Below are 15,812 nucleotides of genomic sequence, written 5' to 3'. Positions count from 1 at the left end.
CACAAGGGACAAGGGACTGAAGAATTAAAAGAAGCTTTTTGCGTTTGTATTGTTAATTGATGTGCTCCAAAATGCCATTAATGGGACTTTCTCCAAAGTAGAAATTCGAGTTAACTAGGGTACTATGTGATGTTATTTTGGGATCAAAACACTCTGGTCTTTGGAATTTTTCTATTTTTTTCTTTAGCTAAAACATTTTTCAATATTTGGAAAGCAGCAGATGCTTGAAACCCAAGCCACTTCCTTTCCATAATGAAGTTTATGGTGATACTTTCCATTTACTGGGTACTATTCTCTCTGGTGCTTTAGTTGATTTCTAGAACTCGTTGAACTGTTCAAAGCAATATTAACTGCTATGGCAATATTAACATGTAGTGTTTGAGTCAAAAATTGGCTCCCAGGGGAAAATGAATATTCCTTATGCCTGTGAATCATCTTGGATTCTGGGCAAATGGGCCATCTTGCAGTGGCTGGCACATGTCATAGACACAGAAGATGCTATTACATTACAATGCACACTTTTGAAGAGAAATTTACTTAGCCACTTTGGCCAATGGGCATTTTACAAACTGAGTCTTCTCTCTAGGATCATGGTTAATAGGGACTTTTAGAAGCACAGGAACAACATCCAGCTCATAACTTTCTTAAAGTATTCGGTATTGGGGCAGGTGGGGGGCCCCCCTCACCTCCCCCAGTTCTTGTCATTCTTACACAAAACTTATGTTAATATAATAACACCTTTCTTAATGGCCAAGCCAATTGTGGGAGAAGCCTGGACTACTTGATGGCCTTATGGGCTTTGGTCTGCTACAGTTTGGTAAATAGAATGTTTTATTATGCAGATAAGGTCAATGGAGGGGTCATTAAATGCACTCTAGGCCACCTCTGGCTAAGGCCCTCAGTTGTTCTTTCATCCTTATTTGACTTAAAGTTATGGATTGTTACTGAAGGTCAATAGAGAAAAAGTAAGTTTTCCAAAGATATTTAATCAAGAGGGTAAAAGTTAGCTTGATAATAACAATAATCAGAATTTACATAGAATTTGAGGTTTATCAATTGCTATGCATTAGTTCTAAGTGATCTCATTTGAGGCTACCCTGTGAGGGAGGGGCTATTATCCCCATTCTACAGATAGGGAAACAGTCTGAGTGGTTAATTTACTTGCCTCATAGCCACATAGCTAATAAGTATCTGAATCAGAATTTGAACTCAGGTTTTCCTATCTCTAAGTTCAAGGCTGTATTTCTATGCTACCTAGATAGATGAGAACCAAAAGAGCAGCATGATAGAAAATATGGTGGGAATTGGAATGAAAATGGGAGATGCTAGGGATACCCTGTTCTGTTCGAAGATTGATTTTCCAATTTTGGATGGTGATAAATTGAAATTATTTTCCAGCTTATGTTAAAGGATTTACCGCCTTGATAATTATCATCCTGGGAGTCTTCATTATCTTTGTAATTTACAGGTCAGTTTATTTTCAAAGCATTTTTCAAAGTTATATTTAGGACTTGGAGTACAATGAAGTAATTGGGGCTTTCTCCCTCTGACTCAATGACTGTATGATCTCCCGTAGCTTCTGTTACCCTGTTCCTTCTCCTGGCATACCTGCTCCTCCCCATATTACTTTGGGTCTCAGAATGTGAAAGGAAGAGTCCAGCACTCCAATCCCTGTCTCAATTGCCTTTCTTAGACTTTTGCAGAATTTTTGCCATTGTTCAGGCCGTTATCCACGCTTGTTCTCCTCAAGACCCCAGTTCACATCCATTGTTCCAGCTCTGCTGATAGTCTGTTGTAATCAACTGAGCATTTGACTTTCAAGTCTCAACCCTGTTGAAGGCCTAATGCTCCATCTTGTCACACAGTTGTCTCCTGTATCTGGCTTCCTGGTCTTGCCTTTGGTCTACTACCTCTCCTCTTTCTCCTTCAAATCTCATTCCAGCAGTAGAAAAGCTTGTTTCCTCCATTGGTGAACCTACTTGTCAGATGGAACAGGATGGCACTGAGGATAGGAGAGTGGCAAGAAAAGAGAAAGACTGAATGATGTTAATGGGTGCTTCAGAATATTCACTCATGAATTGTAGAATTTTGGACCCAGAGAAGTGCTGGACCAAAATGGAGGAAAACTACCAAATCTGACCAGTCAGTGTTCTCTCTTGGCCCCCACTAAAACCTCTTACCCAAGAACTACTTATTGAGGCAATAAGTATTGATTAAACACTTTCTATTTGCAAGACATGTTGTTTATCATGTGCCATATGACATTCAGGGAGGATATTTTGTTACTTAGAGTAGTTGAAGGCTTTTTGGCCAGGTGTGGATCTCTTGGATGGGCTGCATCCAAGAGATTTTGATCTGACTGCACACCTATGTCCAAATGATTGGTCAGTTCTTGACAACTTGTCTTGTCATGACTCCTAAGCACTTTGTCCTTAGTGATATCAGAGGCAAGGTAGTATGGTGAAAAGAAAACTGGGTTGTAAGGGCATTTGAGTTCCAGCCTCAGTTCTGCCATTAATGAGGATTATCTTAATCTCCTCATTTTCAATGTTGATAGAATGAGAGGATTAGAAGATTGGATTTAAATAGATTCTGTGGATTGGACTCCAAGTCTATGTAGTGCTATGATTCCAAACCCTGTTAGCATAAGTAATTTCAGCTAACTTGTCTACTAGCCCTGGCCCTTGCATTTTCCTAGTATTCTGTTCTAGCGTAAAAGGAGAAATACAGTAAAGGAAATATGACAAGCCTAAAACCCCAAAAGGCGAGCAGTATGCAATCTTGTTCTTCCGAGATTTCTACTGTTTAACTGTTCTGAACTCTGCTGAAGTCGTAGTTAGTTGTCATAGTGTTTTAGAACTGTACTGAACCTTTAAAAGCTCAATCTCCTTTAATAGATTAATAAATGGAGGTCTAGGAATGTTTTGTGACTTATATAATTTTGTGACATACAAGCTCCTTGAAGGCAAGGGCTGTTTTCATTTTTATCTTTGTTTCCCCAGCCCCTAGAACTATGTTAAGTAGAAACTAGGCATTTAATATATGCATGTTACCTTCTAGAGAATATAAGCTCTTTGAGCTCAGGGACTGTTTTGTTAATGTTTTTATATTCTAGCAGCGGTGCCTGGCTACTGCTAATATTTAATATTAATATAATAATTAATATAATTTAATATTTAATATTCTAGCACTTAATATTTGGGGTATATGTGTGTTGTTTGATCATTTATTGAATTTAATGGAATAAAATTTGTCAGCAGAATTGAAACTGGAATTCAGTTCTTTTGACTCCCAATCTGGTGACCAGAATCTCAATCTCATGCCATGCTGCTGCTATTACTCTGATGATTTTTAAATTATGAGGAAAAGAAAGGTCATTTATTTATTGATGTTAAAAAAAAAAAAGAAAATTCTAAGTTATAGAGTTAATGTCTCACTATTCCATGGTTAAATGAGGGGATAGATTGGTAACTCACTGAGTTTCTGATTTCTTTGATTGAAATTCAAAATACTATTTTTATCAGAGTTGTACAGGACAGAAATAAAAAAACAACTCAAAAGCTGTATGGATCACCTCAAAAGAAGAGCAAACTGAGGCCTGAGCGTACCGGAGTGAATTCTGAGATACCTGATGACGAAGGTACTAAGTTATTATGCATAGAAATCAGAGTTTGAGAATCTCAGTTCTGAAAGGTCCTTATAGGTCATCTGATTCAAAGGCTTTCCCAAAGCATGAATCGCCATCACAATACCGCCTACGGGTGGTAGACTCCATGGTTCTGATCAGAAATGAAATAGATGAGAGAACAGTCCAGTAGATATACTGTTTTTTAAACAAATACGATGATCCTGTTTTTTAATTTGGCCTACCTAATTGATCCCTCTCTCTCTTCTAAAATGCATAGACTATTATTTTAAAATGTAAGTGCAGCTCTCAACTTTTACTTCCTTCTATTTCCTTGCTGTAAAAACCTTTTTGGTGCCAACTGATATACATGTCTAATTGAACCAAGAGAAGAAAAAGTTGATGGCTGGCAGTGAGAAACCAAATCAAGAGATGTCTGAAGATGAAGGTACTAAATCTAGCTGTTATTGTTGTGTTTGTCCTTTGTTGCTGACAAAAACCATGCCATCAGAGAAGTGATGATATGACTTGCACTTGACTTTGTTTTGAGTGAAGGTGTGTGTGTATTCATCCTTTGTTTCCGAAGAAGACCATGCCCTCAGAGAGATGATGATATGACTTGCACTGGACTTTGTTTTGAGTGAAGGTGTGTGTGTGTATTCATCCTTTGTTTCCGAAGAAGACCATGCCCTCAGAGAGATGATGATATGACTTGCACTGGACTTTGAGTGAGGGCTGTGCAAGGTCAGCAGCCTCACTTTCTCCTCCAGAGTCATCTGGATCCAGTGACCAGATGTTCATCAGGATGACTGGAGAAAGCCCAGGATGCACTGGGAGACCTTGGGCCCTTTAGGCCAAGTTCTATTCAGGAGCTCAATTAGGGTGAGGTAATGCCCATTCAGTGAATAGGCCTCTTTAAGAAGTAGCCAGGACATGGCCTGTTTAATGAGACATAGAAAAAAAAAAAAAGGCCAACAGTCTGGGTGGGAACCAGCAACAGTTACTATTGATAATCACTCTGAAGCCAGGAGGGGCCTAGTGTCTCCTATGCATAGTAACTGTGCTGTTTCTCTCCCAGCCTGATGTCCTTTTTTTCTATGTCTCATTAAATCCCACTGTATATATATTATAGAAGCCTAGAATTTCAGGGATTAAAAGACCTTTATTGGCCACAGAGCTCAAGTCCTTCCCCAATGCATTAATCCCCTTTGCAATATTCTCTGCAAGTTATAGACTTCATGGATTTGATCAGGAATGAAATAGTAGGTAGAAAAATAAACCAACAGATAAGACTGGATTTTAGACAAATATAATAATTCTGTTTATAAATTTGAACAATGGTCTGTTTGCTCTCTTTCTCTCTGTTTTTGTCTCTCTCTCTCTCTGTCTCTCATTCTTTTCTAAAGTGGAAGGTCTAGTGCTATAGAATGGTAAATTTCATTCTCAACTTCTCTTCCTTTGCTATAAAACCCAATATGATGATGAGATGGAGCTTCCTAGGACTTAATATTTATATGCATAATTGCATAATTCCTCCCTCCCCCCTCTCCCTTTAAACAGAAATTGACTGTAATGTTACTGCTTCCTACTACAAAACTGCCCTTGGTTTTAAGAAAGTCTTAAAGAGGAATTAAGATAACTACCACTGAATTTATTACAATGGGAGTGGTGTGGAGTAATTAAATACTTTGACTTTGAGTAAAAGGGGTTTCCATACCTGTTTAAGAACTCTTTGAAGGCCTTGAAAGGACCTTTTGTTCTGCCTAAACTTTAATTCCAGTGACCTTTTTGAAGGGTCAAATAACATGAGGAGGATAAACCCTTTATCTTTCTTCCTTGACATCTTTTTAAATGAGGATGAAAATTCACAAACGACATGTTATTATCTGTAGCTTAAATTCAAAAGAAAGCTTCATTGACAAAGACCTGAACTCTACAGTAAAACTATTCTTCTATTAGCAAAATATTGAATTATACTTTTGAGGGACATTGAGTTTAACTGGAATTCAGGGATGTTTGTGTTTGATGCACACTCAATACTTGCAAGAAATAAATTTTGACAATTTTCACTAATGATGTCTTTGTAGGAGAGTATATTTCCTTATAAGTGTATTACATTTATGTATTTCATCTGACATATTATTCTTTTCTATTCATATATCTTAGGAATAATAATAATGATGGCTGACATTTATTTAAAACATTAAGGTTTGCAAATCCCTTTATGTTATTATCTCATTTGAGTTTACGTTTTTGTCATTATCGCACAAGCTGGCTAAACATGTGGGGTTGGTTTCTTGTGATGATTGGGAAATTTCATCTTAACTATTACTTCTGGATTCATTATCTCTATCCCTACCTACTAGAAATGCTTTCCTTCCTCTGGCTGTTGGCCTCTTGTGGTAAGAAAAAAAATATTTTAATAGCAAAAGAGAGTAATGGCAATAGTACCAGACATGGTATGGTAGCCAAAGAGTTCTCTACTGTTCTCCTCTGTTTGGAGAGAAAATTATAGTTCTGTGGCTTAGCATAAAACCTCTCTTTTCCTGAGGTTGCTGTAGTAGGGAATTATCGTTCATGGCATTTTCTAGAGGAGATGCTGGCCACACAACCTAGTCACCCTATGTGCTGTTTTTGACTCTGGACCTTGACTTAACCATTATCAATGGATCAGCAGTATACAACTTCTAAAATTACCTAGTTTGAACCAAGCTCCTGGCCTGATAGATCTGCCAGGATGCAGGAGAGGGAGGAGGAAGCTCTCTATGATTATAAGTTAAGGTTGGAGAAGGCATAGTGGATTCCTATCCACTGATAGGAATCTCTGCACTCTATGGACGTTCATTACCTTTCACCTTGTCTCCTCCTTCTCTATTTCCACTTCCTAATTTGCTCTTGCCTCTGGGATTTCCAGTGTCCTTAACCACTGGTACCCCACTTACTTCTTATAAACGGTGCCCTGCAGACCTTGTCCTAACATCCTCACGTCCATCCGCTATCCCATTTATCACTGTGAACCAAAACAGCTCTGTTGTCCAAACATGCATCAAATGAAATGATTGGTTATAACTCTGCACCCACTGAAAGCATTTTGTCTAGTGAAAACTAGAGACATCTTATTCAGTAACTAGTAGGAGGATTTGGAATTGGTAAGCACTCTGTGTTTCCTAGAATACACTGGATGTACACACAGCTGGATTCCTCAGTGGTGTACCTTTTTTCTTAGAACAGTTTGCTCTGCTTGTGTCCCTGTCTAGAAGAGGTCCTCCTCTTCCCTGCCAGTAAAATATGCTGGTTATGGTAGACTTTAATCAAGTGAGGCTTTCACTGGGGTGCTCAGATAGATTGATGTCCTCTCTTTTTTCTTCATGTTTGAGGATGAGGGAAAATCTGCTGCTTTAGTGTTCATTTGTACTTCATGTGACACCCTTCTCTCCCCTCATTCCCCCTTAACTCTTATAATTTTTAGAATCTTATTTACAGCTGAAAAAGTCTTTAGAAGTTCAGTTTTTTTTTAGTTACTCTGCTTTTCTGCTAGGATTGGTCTGATTTCTAATGTAGCTACACACCTTAGCATTTTTCTTGCTGCTCTTCCAAAATAGTCTTTTAGCTGCTTTTCACCATCGCTGCTGCCCCAAAGGTCAAGATTCTTCAGGAACTCTAGAGTCTGAGGACCCACAGGACCCAACCTCTAGCTTACTGAAACCACTGGGGTTGCTTCCACAGCCAAGCCCTCAGCCAGGCAGCTTCCATCCTTCAGATAGCCTTGACTGGGTGGGTTCTGCAGCTTTTCTAGTCTGCCCCTTCTGATGAAGACCCCCTTTTATGATACCTCCTTTTTTTCCATCCCCAGTCAATTACAAAATGCAAACTTCTTCACTTGCAGATCTTGATTCCCATCAAATAACTCTGTGCCAGTTAAGGAAATGTGACCCTCTAAGGATACAAAGGGTCAGAAGCATTTCCAATATAATTATGGTGTCTTAACCAAAGGCGTTATTATTGACTAGTAGACAGAGTACTGGAACTGGATCCAAGAAAGTCTAGGTTCAAATCCTACTGTTAACAGTAAATGATCCTGGGCAAAATACTTAAATTCTCTAACTATCATTTCCTCCTTTATAAAAAGGGCATTCTAATTACAGTGTTCACTTCTAGAGGCAGCTAGGTTGCTCAGTGGATAGAGTGCTGTCTGAAGTTAGGAAGACTGGATTTCAAATCTGGCCACAGACATTCACTAGCTGTATAACCCTGCACAGGGCAGTTACCCTCTATTTGCCTCGGTTTACTCAACTCTAAGATGAGGATAACAACAACATCTACCTCACAGGGTTGTTGTGAGGATCAGAGGAGGTGATATTTGTAAAATGCTTAGTACAGTTCCTGGCACATAATAAGGGTCATGCAAATGGTTTCCCTTTCTCCCCAAGGATCGTTTTGAGAACAAATGAGATATTCAAAGTACCTTGAATAATTTAAAGTGATTTATTATTATTATTCCATAACCTTGATGTTTTATTGTGCCAGTCTGGGGTAACAAACAATTGAGTTGGTCTGCCTAGACCTGTGGTGCCTTTTCTCAGTATCAGCCATGCCTGTGAAGGTGACAGTATATTTCTTAAGGGGATGATAGATATTTTGAATCTATGGTGCTCATTGTATAGCAGATAATTTCTCCAAGTTAATTTACAGTGAATAGAGTGCTGGATTTGGAGTCAGGAAGATTCTTACTAGCTGTGTGACTTTGGGCAAGTCACTTAATCTCTGTCTGCCTTAGTTTTTTCATCTATAAAATGGGAATCATTATAGCAGCTACCCCACAGGGTAGTTGTGAAGATCAAATGAGTTAATATCACACTTTGCAAACCTTAAATCACTAAATGAAAGGGAGCTATTATAGTTATTTTGATATCTGCTCTACGGCTTAGTGGATCAAGGTCTTTGTTAATACAGGGACAATGCAAATGTGTTCTGTATTTCTCCTGTACCCTAAAGACTTGAGACCATCCCCCACTCACAGGGAAATTTTTACAAAATCTTTTATAGGTAGCAGTGATCGAAAAAAATGAGATAGTTTCCACTCTTGGGTGACTTAGTGATGCTAGCTGAAAAGCAATCACCACCCAAACCATTTGTCTCCATTCTACTAGCATAGATATGGTTGTGTCTCAATGGGGGAAAAGGGTGGAGGGCAAAAGAACCTAATCAGAGTTCACAAAGAAGCTGGTGGTGCCCCAGGTTTGTACAGAGATCCATCGGGTTTGTAAGGAGCACTAATCATATCACGATGGTTAATGAAATATTTGCTTGTCTTGTGGCATACAGAGATGTTCTAAGACTTCATAAGATCTTGGTTTGCTGATTATTGTGACTGAAAATTGCTTTTACTTCTTTTTGTTTTCATCTAGTTATATTGACAGTGCCAGTTCAGGAAGAAGAGTTGGAGTAAAGGGACACGATAAATCTGAGGAGGAAATAACCAGTTGTGATGATTAAGGGACAATTTCTTTGGCAGGTCAGGTTCCATCATTTTATATGATGGAACTGTCGTTTCAGCTGGAAAAAGAATACAAATGCTATTTTCCGAAGTGCTATTTGTGATGCATTTTCTTATTCAATTGTGTGTGTGTGTGTGTGTGTGTGTGTGTGTGTGTGTGTGTGTGTGTGTAGGGAGGAATAAAGGGAGAGAAGGAAGGGGGAGACAGAGAGAAATGAAAATGAATTTATTAAGTGCTTACAGTGGGTCCAGTACTGTGTGCGACAAATGCAAAATCTGAGACGTAGTTTCTGAGTAATTAATAGTTTCTTAGTTAAGTGTAGTAAATAGTTAATATATTGAAGTCAATGATTTTCTCTTATAAACCAAAGTTCCCCTCCCCCAACACTGAATACTTAAAAAGCCTTTGGAAAAGAGTGTGTACCTGAGAGCGAAAATCAACTCTGATTGGTTAATAATCAATGAGGGGGTGAACATAGTAATGAAGAGGTGGGCAAAATGTCTTCAGCTCCTCCTGCTGAGGACATGATCCAATCATGCGACTTGGCTGCCTCCAGCAATCTGGACTAAAGAATCTCTCTCTATCCAGACTACTCTAGTTGGTCACCCTAAATTCTAATGGAAGATTCTGAGGACAGGGACTTATTTCCTAAGGGCAAAATCTCACCTAGACTAGGTTCTGTTTGTAAGTTCTTCTAGTTAGGTGGGGTTCCATCCAAGATTGAGGAGCATGTAACCAGAGGATTTGGACAATCTCATTTATCTGTAATGTCCTTCAGAGACTGACTGAATAACCTACCGGGGCTATTTTTCTGAAGGAGGAAATAGGAAAGGAAAACCTTAATCCTAATGCAATAAATTAAACAATAAAGAGAAATAATTATTTCTCAATTGATCAATCAATAACTAATCCAGTGGAAAGCACTGGAAATACAAATACAAAAGCAAAGATGTTTTTGACCTTAATTTTTAATAGACCTTAACATTTTAATAGATGGTAACACATATTAAAGAATGATAGCTAGGGAAGGTATTATGTTTTGGAAAGCAACAGAGATAATAAGTGGAACCATACTGTCCAGGAGTCATGAAGGAGTTGATTGACTGACGGTTCCAGGAAAAAAAAGAGGGACTGTGGGGATAGAGGAAGGGGGGAATGTTAGAGAGAAGACATACACATTATCAGAGTAGATGGTGAGATAGCCCCAGTGTGAAGTGGCTAGAAGTGGGCCTAGATATAATGAGCAAGTAAGACAATCCCAGGTTGGAAGATTGGAGGGAGAAGAGGTTAATCATTCAGGGAATGGTTCCTGGTCCAGGTGGTACCTGGAGAGAAGAGAGAAGAGAAAGGAAGGAGAGGGAGAAACATCTGAAATATTTAACTGGAAATTCTTGGTCTTTCCCCACCCCATTTTAACATTTTTATTTAGAGTTTTGAGTTCCAAATTGTGTTCTTCCCTCCCTCTCTCCTCCCCCCTCCCTGAGATGGTAGATATATATTATACATGTGTAATTATGTAAAACATTTCTGTATCAGTCATTTTGTACCAGAAGACTTGAATAAAAGAAAAAAAAGAAAGTGAAAAACAGTCTATATTCAGTCTGTATTCAATCAGTATCAGTTCTTTCTCTCGAGGCAGACGGTATACTTCATCATTAGTCCTTTGGGATTGTCTTGGATCATTGTTTGGCTGAGAATGGCTAAGTCATTCACAGTTCTTCATAGAACAATATTGTTTTACTGTGTACAATATTCTTCTGGTTCTGTTCACTTTACTATGTATCAGTTCATGTAAGTCTTTCCAGGTTTTTCTGAGAGCATCCTGTCTGTCATTTCATATAGCACCATAATATTCCATTATAGTCATATATCACAGCTTGTTTAGCCATTTTCCAATTGATGGGGATCCCTTCGATTTCCAATTCTAAGTCACCACAAGAAGAGCAGCTATAAATATTTTTGTACAACTAGTCCTTTTCCATTTTTTGGGATGTCTTTGGGATATAGACTAGCAGTGGTATTGCTGGATCCCAGGGTATGGACAGTTTTATAGTCCTTTGGGCATAAGTACTTGGTCTTTTGAAATAGAGATATTCTAGCAATGAACCTGTAGCATCTTAGTGACTGACCTCTAGTTCATAGTTAATGTCCTCAATTTTAGGGACAGTTCCTCAATATAAAAGCATTTATTGTCTATTGTGTGCTAGGTGCTGAAACTACAAAGATAAAACAAGAAATCCTCTCTAGTTCTTGTCCTAAAGGACCTTACATTCTCTTGAAGTATATACTAACATGACAACAAGGTGGTACAGTAGATAGAGCACCAGGCCTGGAATTAGGAAGACTTAAGGTTAAGTCCACCCTCAGAAAATTATTAGATGTGTGACCTTGGGCAAGTCACGTAACCCTGTTTGCTGCAGTTTCCACATCTGTACAAAGAGTTGGAGAAGAAAATGACAAATCATTCCAGTATCTCTGCTAAGAAAACCTCAGATGGGGTCAAGAAGAGTTGGATTTACTGAACAACAACAAAATATATTTATATAGATAAGTAAACACAAACTATGGCTCTTCCTGTCCTACAATGTAGTTTATTTTTGTCACTCCCTTAGAACTCATCATGTTGGAAAAATTAGCCCCTCTAAGAGCTGGAGCCTCTTGGGAGAATGGAGGAAAAGATGAGTCATGATTTCTCCTTTTAGGAACATGAGGGCATTTTGAAACCTATAAAGTTTGAAGGGGGTGGAGAAAAAAGCTGAACCACAATCTTTCTATCAGGACTGGTTACTCCACCTTCTCTTTCCCCTCGTGGCTCCAATAAGTGTAACTGTTATTTAAATAGCACTTTAAAGTTTGCAAAAATACTCTCTATGTATTATCTGATTTAAGCCTCAAAACGAATATGTGAACAAAGTACTATGATTATTCTGATTTTGCAAATGGGAAAGCTGAGGCTCCATTTGCCCATAATCAATCACATAGCTAGGGTCAGGAGTGCAAACTGAGCCTACTCTGCTTGACTCAAGTAAAGGAGATTTCCTTTAGTTGTACCTACAAGAGTATGGGAAGGAGCGGTGGGGGGATCCTGCAGGCTCATATCATCACCTTTCTCCCCATCTTTTCCCCTCCCCCATTTCTATGTATTTGTGGAGATATTTTCCCATATGCCTAGAATGGACATCATCTGTAGCACCAAATGTTGGAAGCCTTTTCTTCAAGGTCTATATCAGGTGTCTCCTCCAAGAAGCCTTCCCAGACTCACCACCTAAACCATGGAGCACTCAAATGTGTGTTATGAAATTTAGGTGGAGAATAGGCTGATAAATTATACTAATTTTAAAAGTAAAACAATTTTTAAAAATGTCTTCTATCATAGAAGAATCACTGCTGGAAGTGTAGGGGCTAGTGTTTTCTCCTCTCCTTAGATGGACAGATCTTTCTGGGCTCATTTCTAAAAAAGCTTGACAGATAATTAGAGGATTATACTTTCTAAGCCCACTATGCTGCTTGTCTGGTGGATGGCAGTGCCTCTTTTGTGCCTGTGGCTATGGCTTCTTCATAGCATCCAGCATAGTCACAGACTTCTAGATCTTTTGAAATTCACTAGACTGCCTGGACACTTCTATCTCAGGATATTTGTTCTCCCAAGGTCAGGAATGAACAAACACAAAGACAAAGACAGCCAAGGGTCCCTGACTCAAGCTGGTCTGATTAAATCCCTTTGCATTAGCTGCCATGTGGGTGAAAGCACCTTTACACTAGAGATATATTCTAAAGAAGGACCTTGTCCTTCCTTAACCCTCACTGAAGTCACTCAGTCTTGCTTTCTGGACAGGAATAGCCAAGAGGCCAAATCCAGAAGCTGTTTCTTCTTTTGAAAATGTCCCTTGAGTCATCAGCTTTTCCAGCACAGCAGTCAATTATAGGACTCTTTGTCACTACACAATACAAGTCTCTTCCAATGGGCTGGAAGTAGCACTTTCTGTCAACCCGCCCAAGCCTCCATGTGGCAGACTGGAGCCAAGTAGAGAATATTCATTATAACTCATAAAGGAGGACAAACCCAAGCATGCTCCATGACCCTGTTACATATAGATAAGCAATTAAAGTTGGCGGTTCAGACCATGCTAACTATTTGTAACACAGTGATGCCTTAGCGGAAAAAAAAAGCTACTCCCTTAGCTGTGTGGTTCCCAGATAAAGTACATGCTGTGATTCCATTTTCGAATATGAAAAGTGTTTCCTCTGCAGAAATTCATTAAGTGCCAGTTTGGCATCACAATTACTTAAATCAACTTTGTAAAATGCTACTTGTCACTTGGAATGAGTCTCATTCTTCATTTGAACTCCTAAATATCTAGCAAACTGGGGAAAGAATGGGCTGATAAAATTGCATATGCTGTGCTATTATAAGATGGCGTACAGAGATGGCCAGGGAGAGTCAAGAGAATGAGATGGACCCCCACTATTGCTCTCAATCCTCATGGCTTGGGCTCAAGAAATTCTAATTCCATTTCAATAAAGTGATTTATATCAGACTTACAATGGAGATTTCATTTTTAAACATAGCTTTATTGTTATCTTTTATTTTTACAATACAGTCATTTCCCCTTAACATCCTTCACCTCTCCCCTCATCCCCACCATTGGTTTTTTTTTGATTGAGGAAATATTTTTTTATTTTTACATAATTTATTTTTAGTTTTCAACATTCACTTCCATAGGTTTTAAATTTTCTCCTCCTTCCTCAGTACCCCCAACCCCAAGATGGCATGCAATGTGACAGGGCTCCACATATACATTCTTATTAAATGTATTTTCACATTAGTCATATTGTATAGAAGAATTAGAATGAATGGGAGGAACCATGAGAACAAAACAAAGCAAAACAAAAAAAAAATAGTTAGCTTTGACTTGCATTCAGACTCCGTATTTCTTGTTCTGGATGTGGATGACATTTTCTATCATGAGTCTTTTGGAATTGTTCTAGGTCCTTGCAGCATTGCTGAGAAGAACTAAGTCTTAACAAAGTCTGTCATCGCACACTGTGGTTGTTTCTGTGTACAAAGTTCTCCTGGTTCTGCTCTTTTTACTCCTCATTAGTTCATATAAGTCTTTTCAGGTTTTGTGAAGTCTGCCTGTTCATCATTTGTTATAGCACAATAGTATTCCATTACATTCATATACCACAACTTGCTCAGTTATTCCCCAATGGATGGGTATTCCCTCAATTTCCAGTTCTTGACTACCACAAAAAGAGCTGCTATAAATATTTTTTACATGTGGGTCCTTTTCCCATTTTTATGATCTATTTGAATCCTCACCATTATTGAACCCTCTCATTACAGATTTCATTTCACCAAAAACTACTTTAAATCAGTATCTGATAAATTGTGTCCCTCTCCATCCCACCGTTGTTGAACCCTCTCTTATGACAGATTTCATTTTACCACAAAGAGCTCCAAATCATTATCTGATGCATTGTCTAGTTTAAATACCCCCTAATTTGATGGTTGCAGTTTGAGATTCCCTATTTTGCATAGACAGGTGACCTAGAATGACCTCTACAAAGTGTACTTGAATTCTTACTGTTTCTAGAGAGTACTATAACTTGTTATGGATAAACCCCATCCTGTCTCTTAATGTCATGTTAGATTTCCAGGTGAAATGAAAGGAAGCTTGGTAGGGTTTCCTCCCTTCCCCAGTAATGCTCAAAGTCCCAAAGAATTACTGACACCCTACAGGAGGAAGTATTAAATCCAGTAATACCCAAAAGGGAAACTTCTTTCCCTACATACCACTCCCCCCTCAATTCTGCCTTTTAGTGAATTTTTGCCACATGATCATGTCTTCACACCAAAGAATATGATGGAAGAGATAAACTTACTTTAGTTCTCTTCTGTGTATTTTTAAATATTTCACTGAAATTCATTTCTTTTGGAATCATTATATCATGATCTACCATTACCACTCCCCTGTCCAATATAAAATAAAAATTTAAATAATTTTTCCCTTTATTTATCTGTCCTTCCCACTACTCCACCATTGAGTAATAATACGTCTACCCTCCTCATCTTCAAAAAGAAAAAAAGAAAAATAGAGCCCTTAGTACATAGATATAGTCTAGTAAAATCTGAATTCACATCTGGCCTCAGACACTTCCTAGTATGACCCTGGCTTAAATCATTTCACCTCTCGTTGTTTCCTCATCTACAAAATTGAAATAATAATGGCACCCACCTTTCAGGATTTTGTGAGGATAAAATGAGATATTTGTAAAACATTTTGTAAGCCTTAAGACTATATAAATGCTAGCTTGATAAATGTATATCAAGTATTTATATAATACCAATATTTTACATAGCTCTGAATGATCTCACTGAATGACTCAACGAGTCTGTGTAACATCTAGCAGTCTGATCCTTGGTGAGGATTGGGATGATGGTGGTGATGAGTTCCAACATACACACCAACATGAATTCAATTTGTGTAACATCTGGCAACCTGCTTCTTGGTGAGGACTGTGGTGATGGTGGCAAAGGGTTCCAATATACATGCCAACATTGATGTTAGCATATGAAAGGACATTGTGGGATCACAAAACACAACAGGGCTAACTTCCTGTTCCATAAATGTGCAAAGGTCATCATTTATAATTCTACCTCCTAATCTATCGTCAAGAGAAAGGCA

General features: G+C 38.4%; 1 protein-coding gene and 1 long non-coding RNA gene across 3 annotated transcripts in view; one reads left to right on the top strand and one right to left on the bottom strand.

Annotated features, from left to right (window-relative positions):
• The window catches only part of TEX29 (testis expressed 29), a 32,303-nt gene extending 23,110 nt beyond the window's left edge, over positions 1 to 9,193 (top strand). The window contains exons 4-7 of one of the 2 annotated variants that reach the window (XM_072620242.1): positions 1,399 to 1,468; positions 3,525 to 3,640; positions 4,014 to 4,073; positions 9,034 to 9,190. In XM_072620242.1, the coding sequence (XP_072476343.1) occupies positions 1,399 to 1,468; positions 3,525 to 3,640; positions 4,014 to 4,073; positions 9,034 to 9,074 (287 nt within the window). In that variant the 3' untranslated portion in view covers positions 9,075 to 9,190. Of the gene's footprint in view, positions 1 to 1,398; positions 1,469 to 3,524; positions 3,641 to 4,013; positions 4,074 to 9,033 lie in introns of both variants that reach the window. The other variant, XM_072620243.1, reaches the window with a different exon arrangement.
• Positions 1 to 15,812, bottom strand: part of LOC140511218 (uncharacterized) — a 55,203-nt gene that overhangs the window by 23,026 nt on the left and 16,365 nt on the right. The window lies entirely within an intron of this gene.

The sequence above is a fragment of the Notamacropus eugenii genome, chromosome 6 (assembly GCF_028372415.1).
Source record: "Notamacropus eugenii isolate mMacEug1 chromosome 6, mMacEug1.pri_v2, whole genome shotgun sequence".
In the NCBI taxonomy this organism is placed as follows: domain Eukaryota; kingdom Metazoa; phylum Chordata; class Mammalia; order Diprotodontia; family Macropodidae; genus Notamacropus; species Notamacropus eugenii.
Note: the sequence above shows the minus strand (reverse complement) of the source record. Positions and strands in the feature narration are given on the sequence as shown.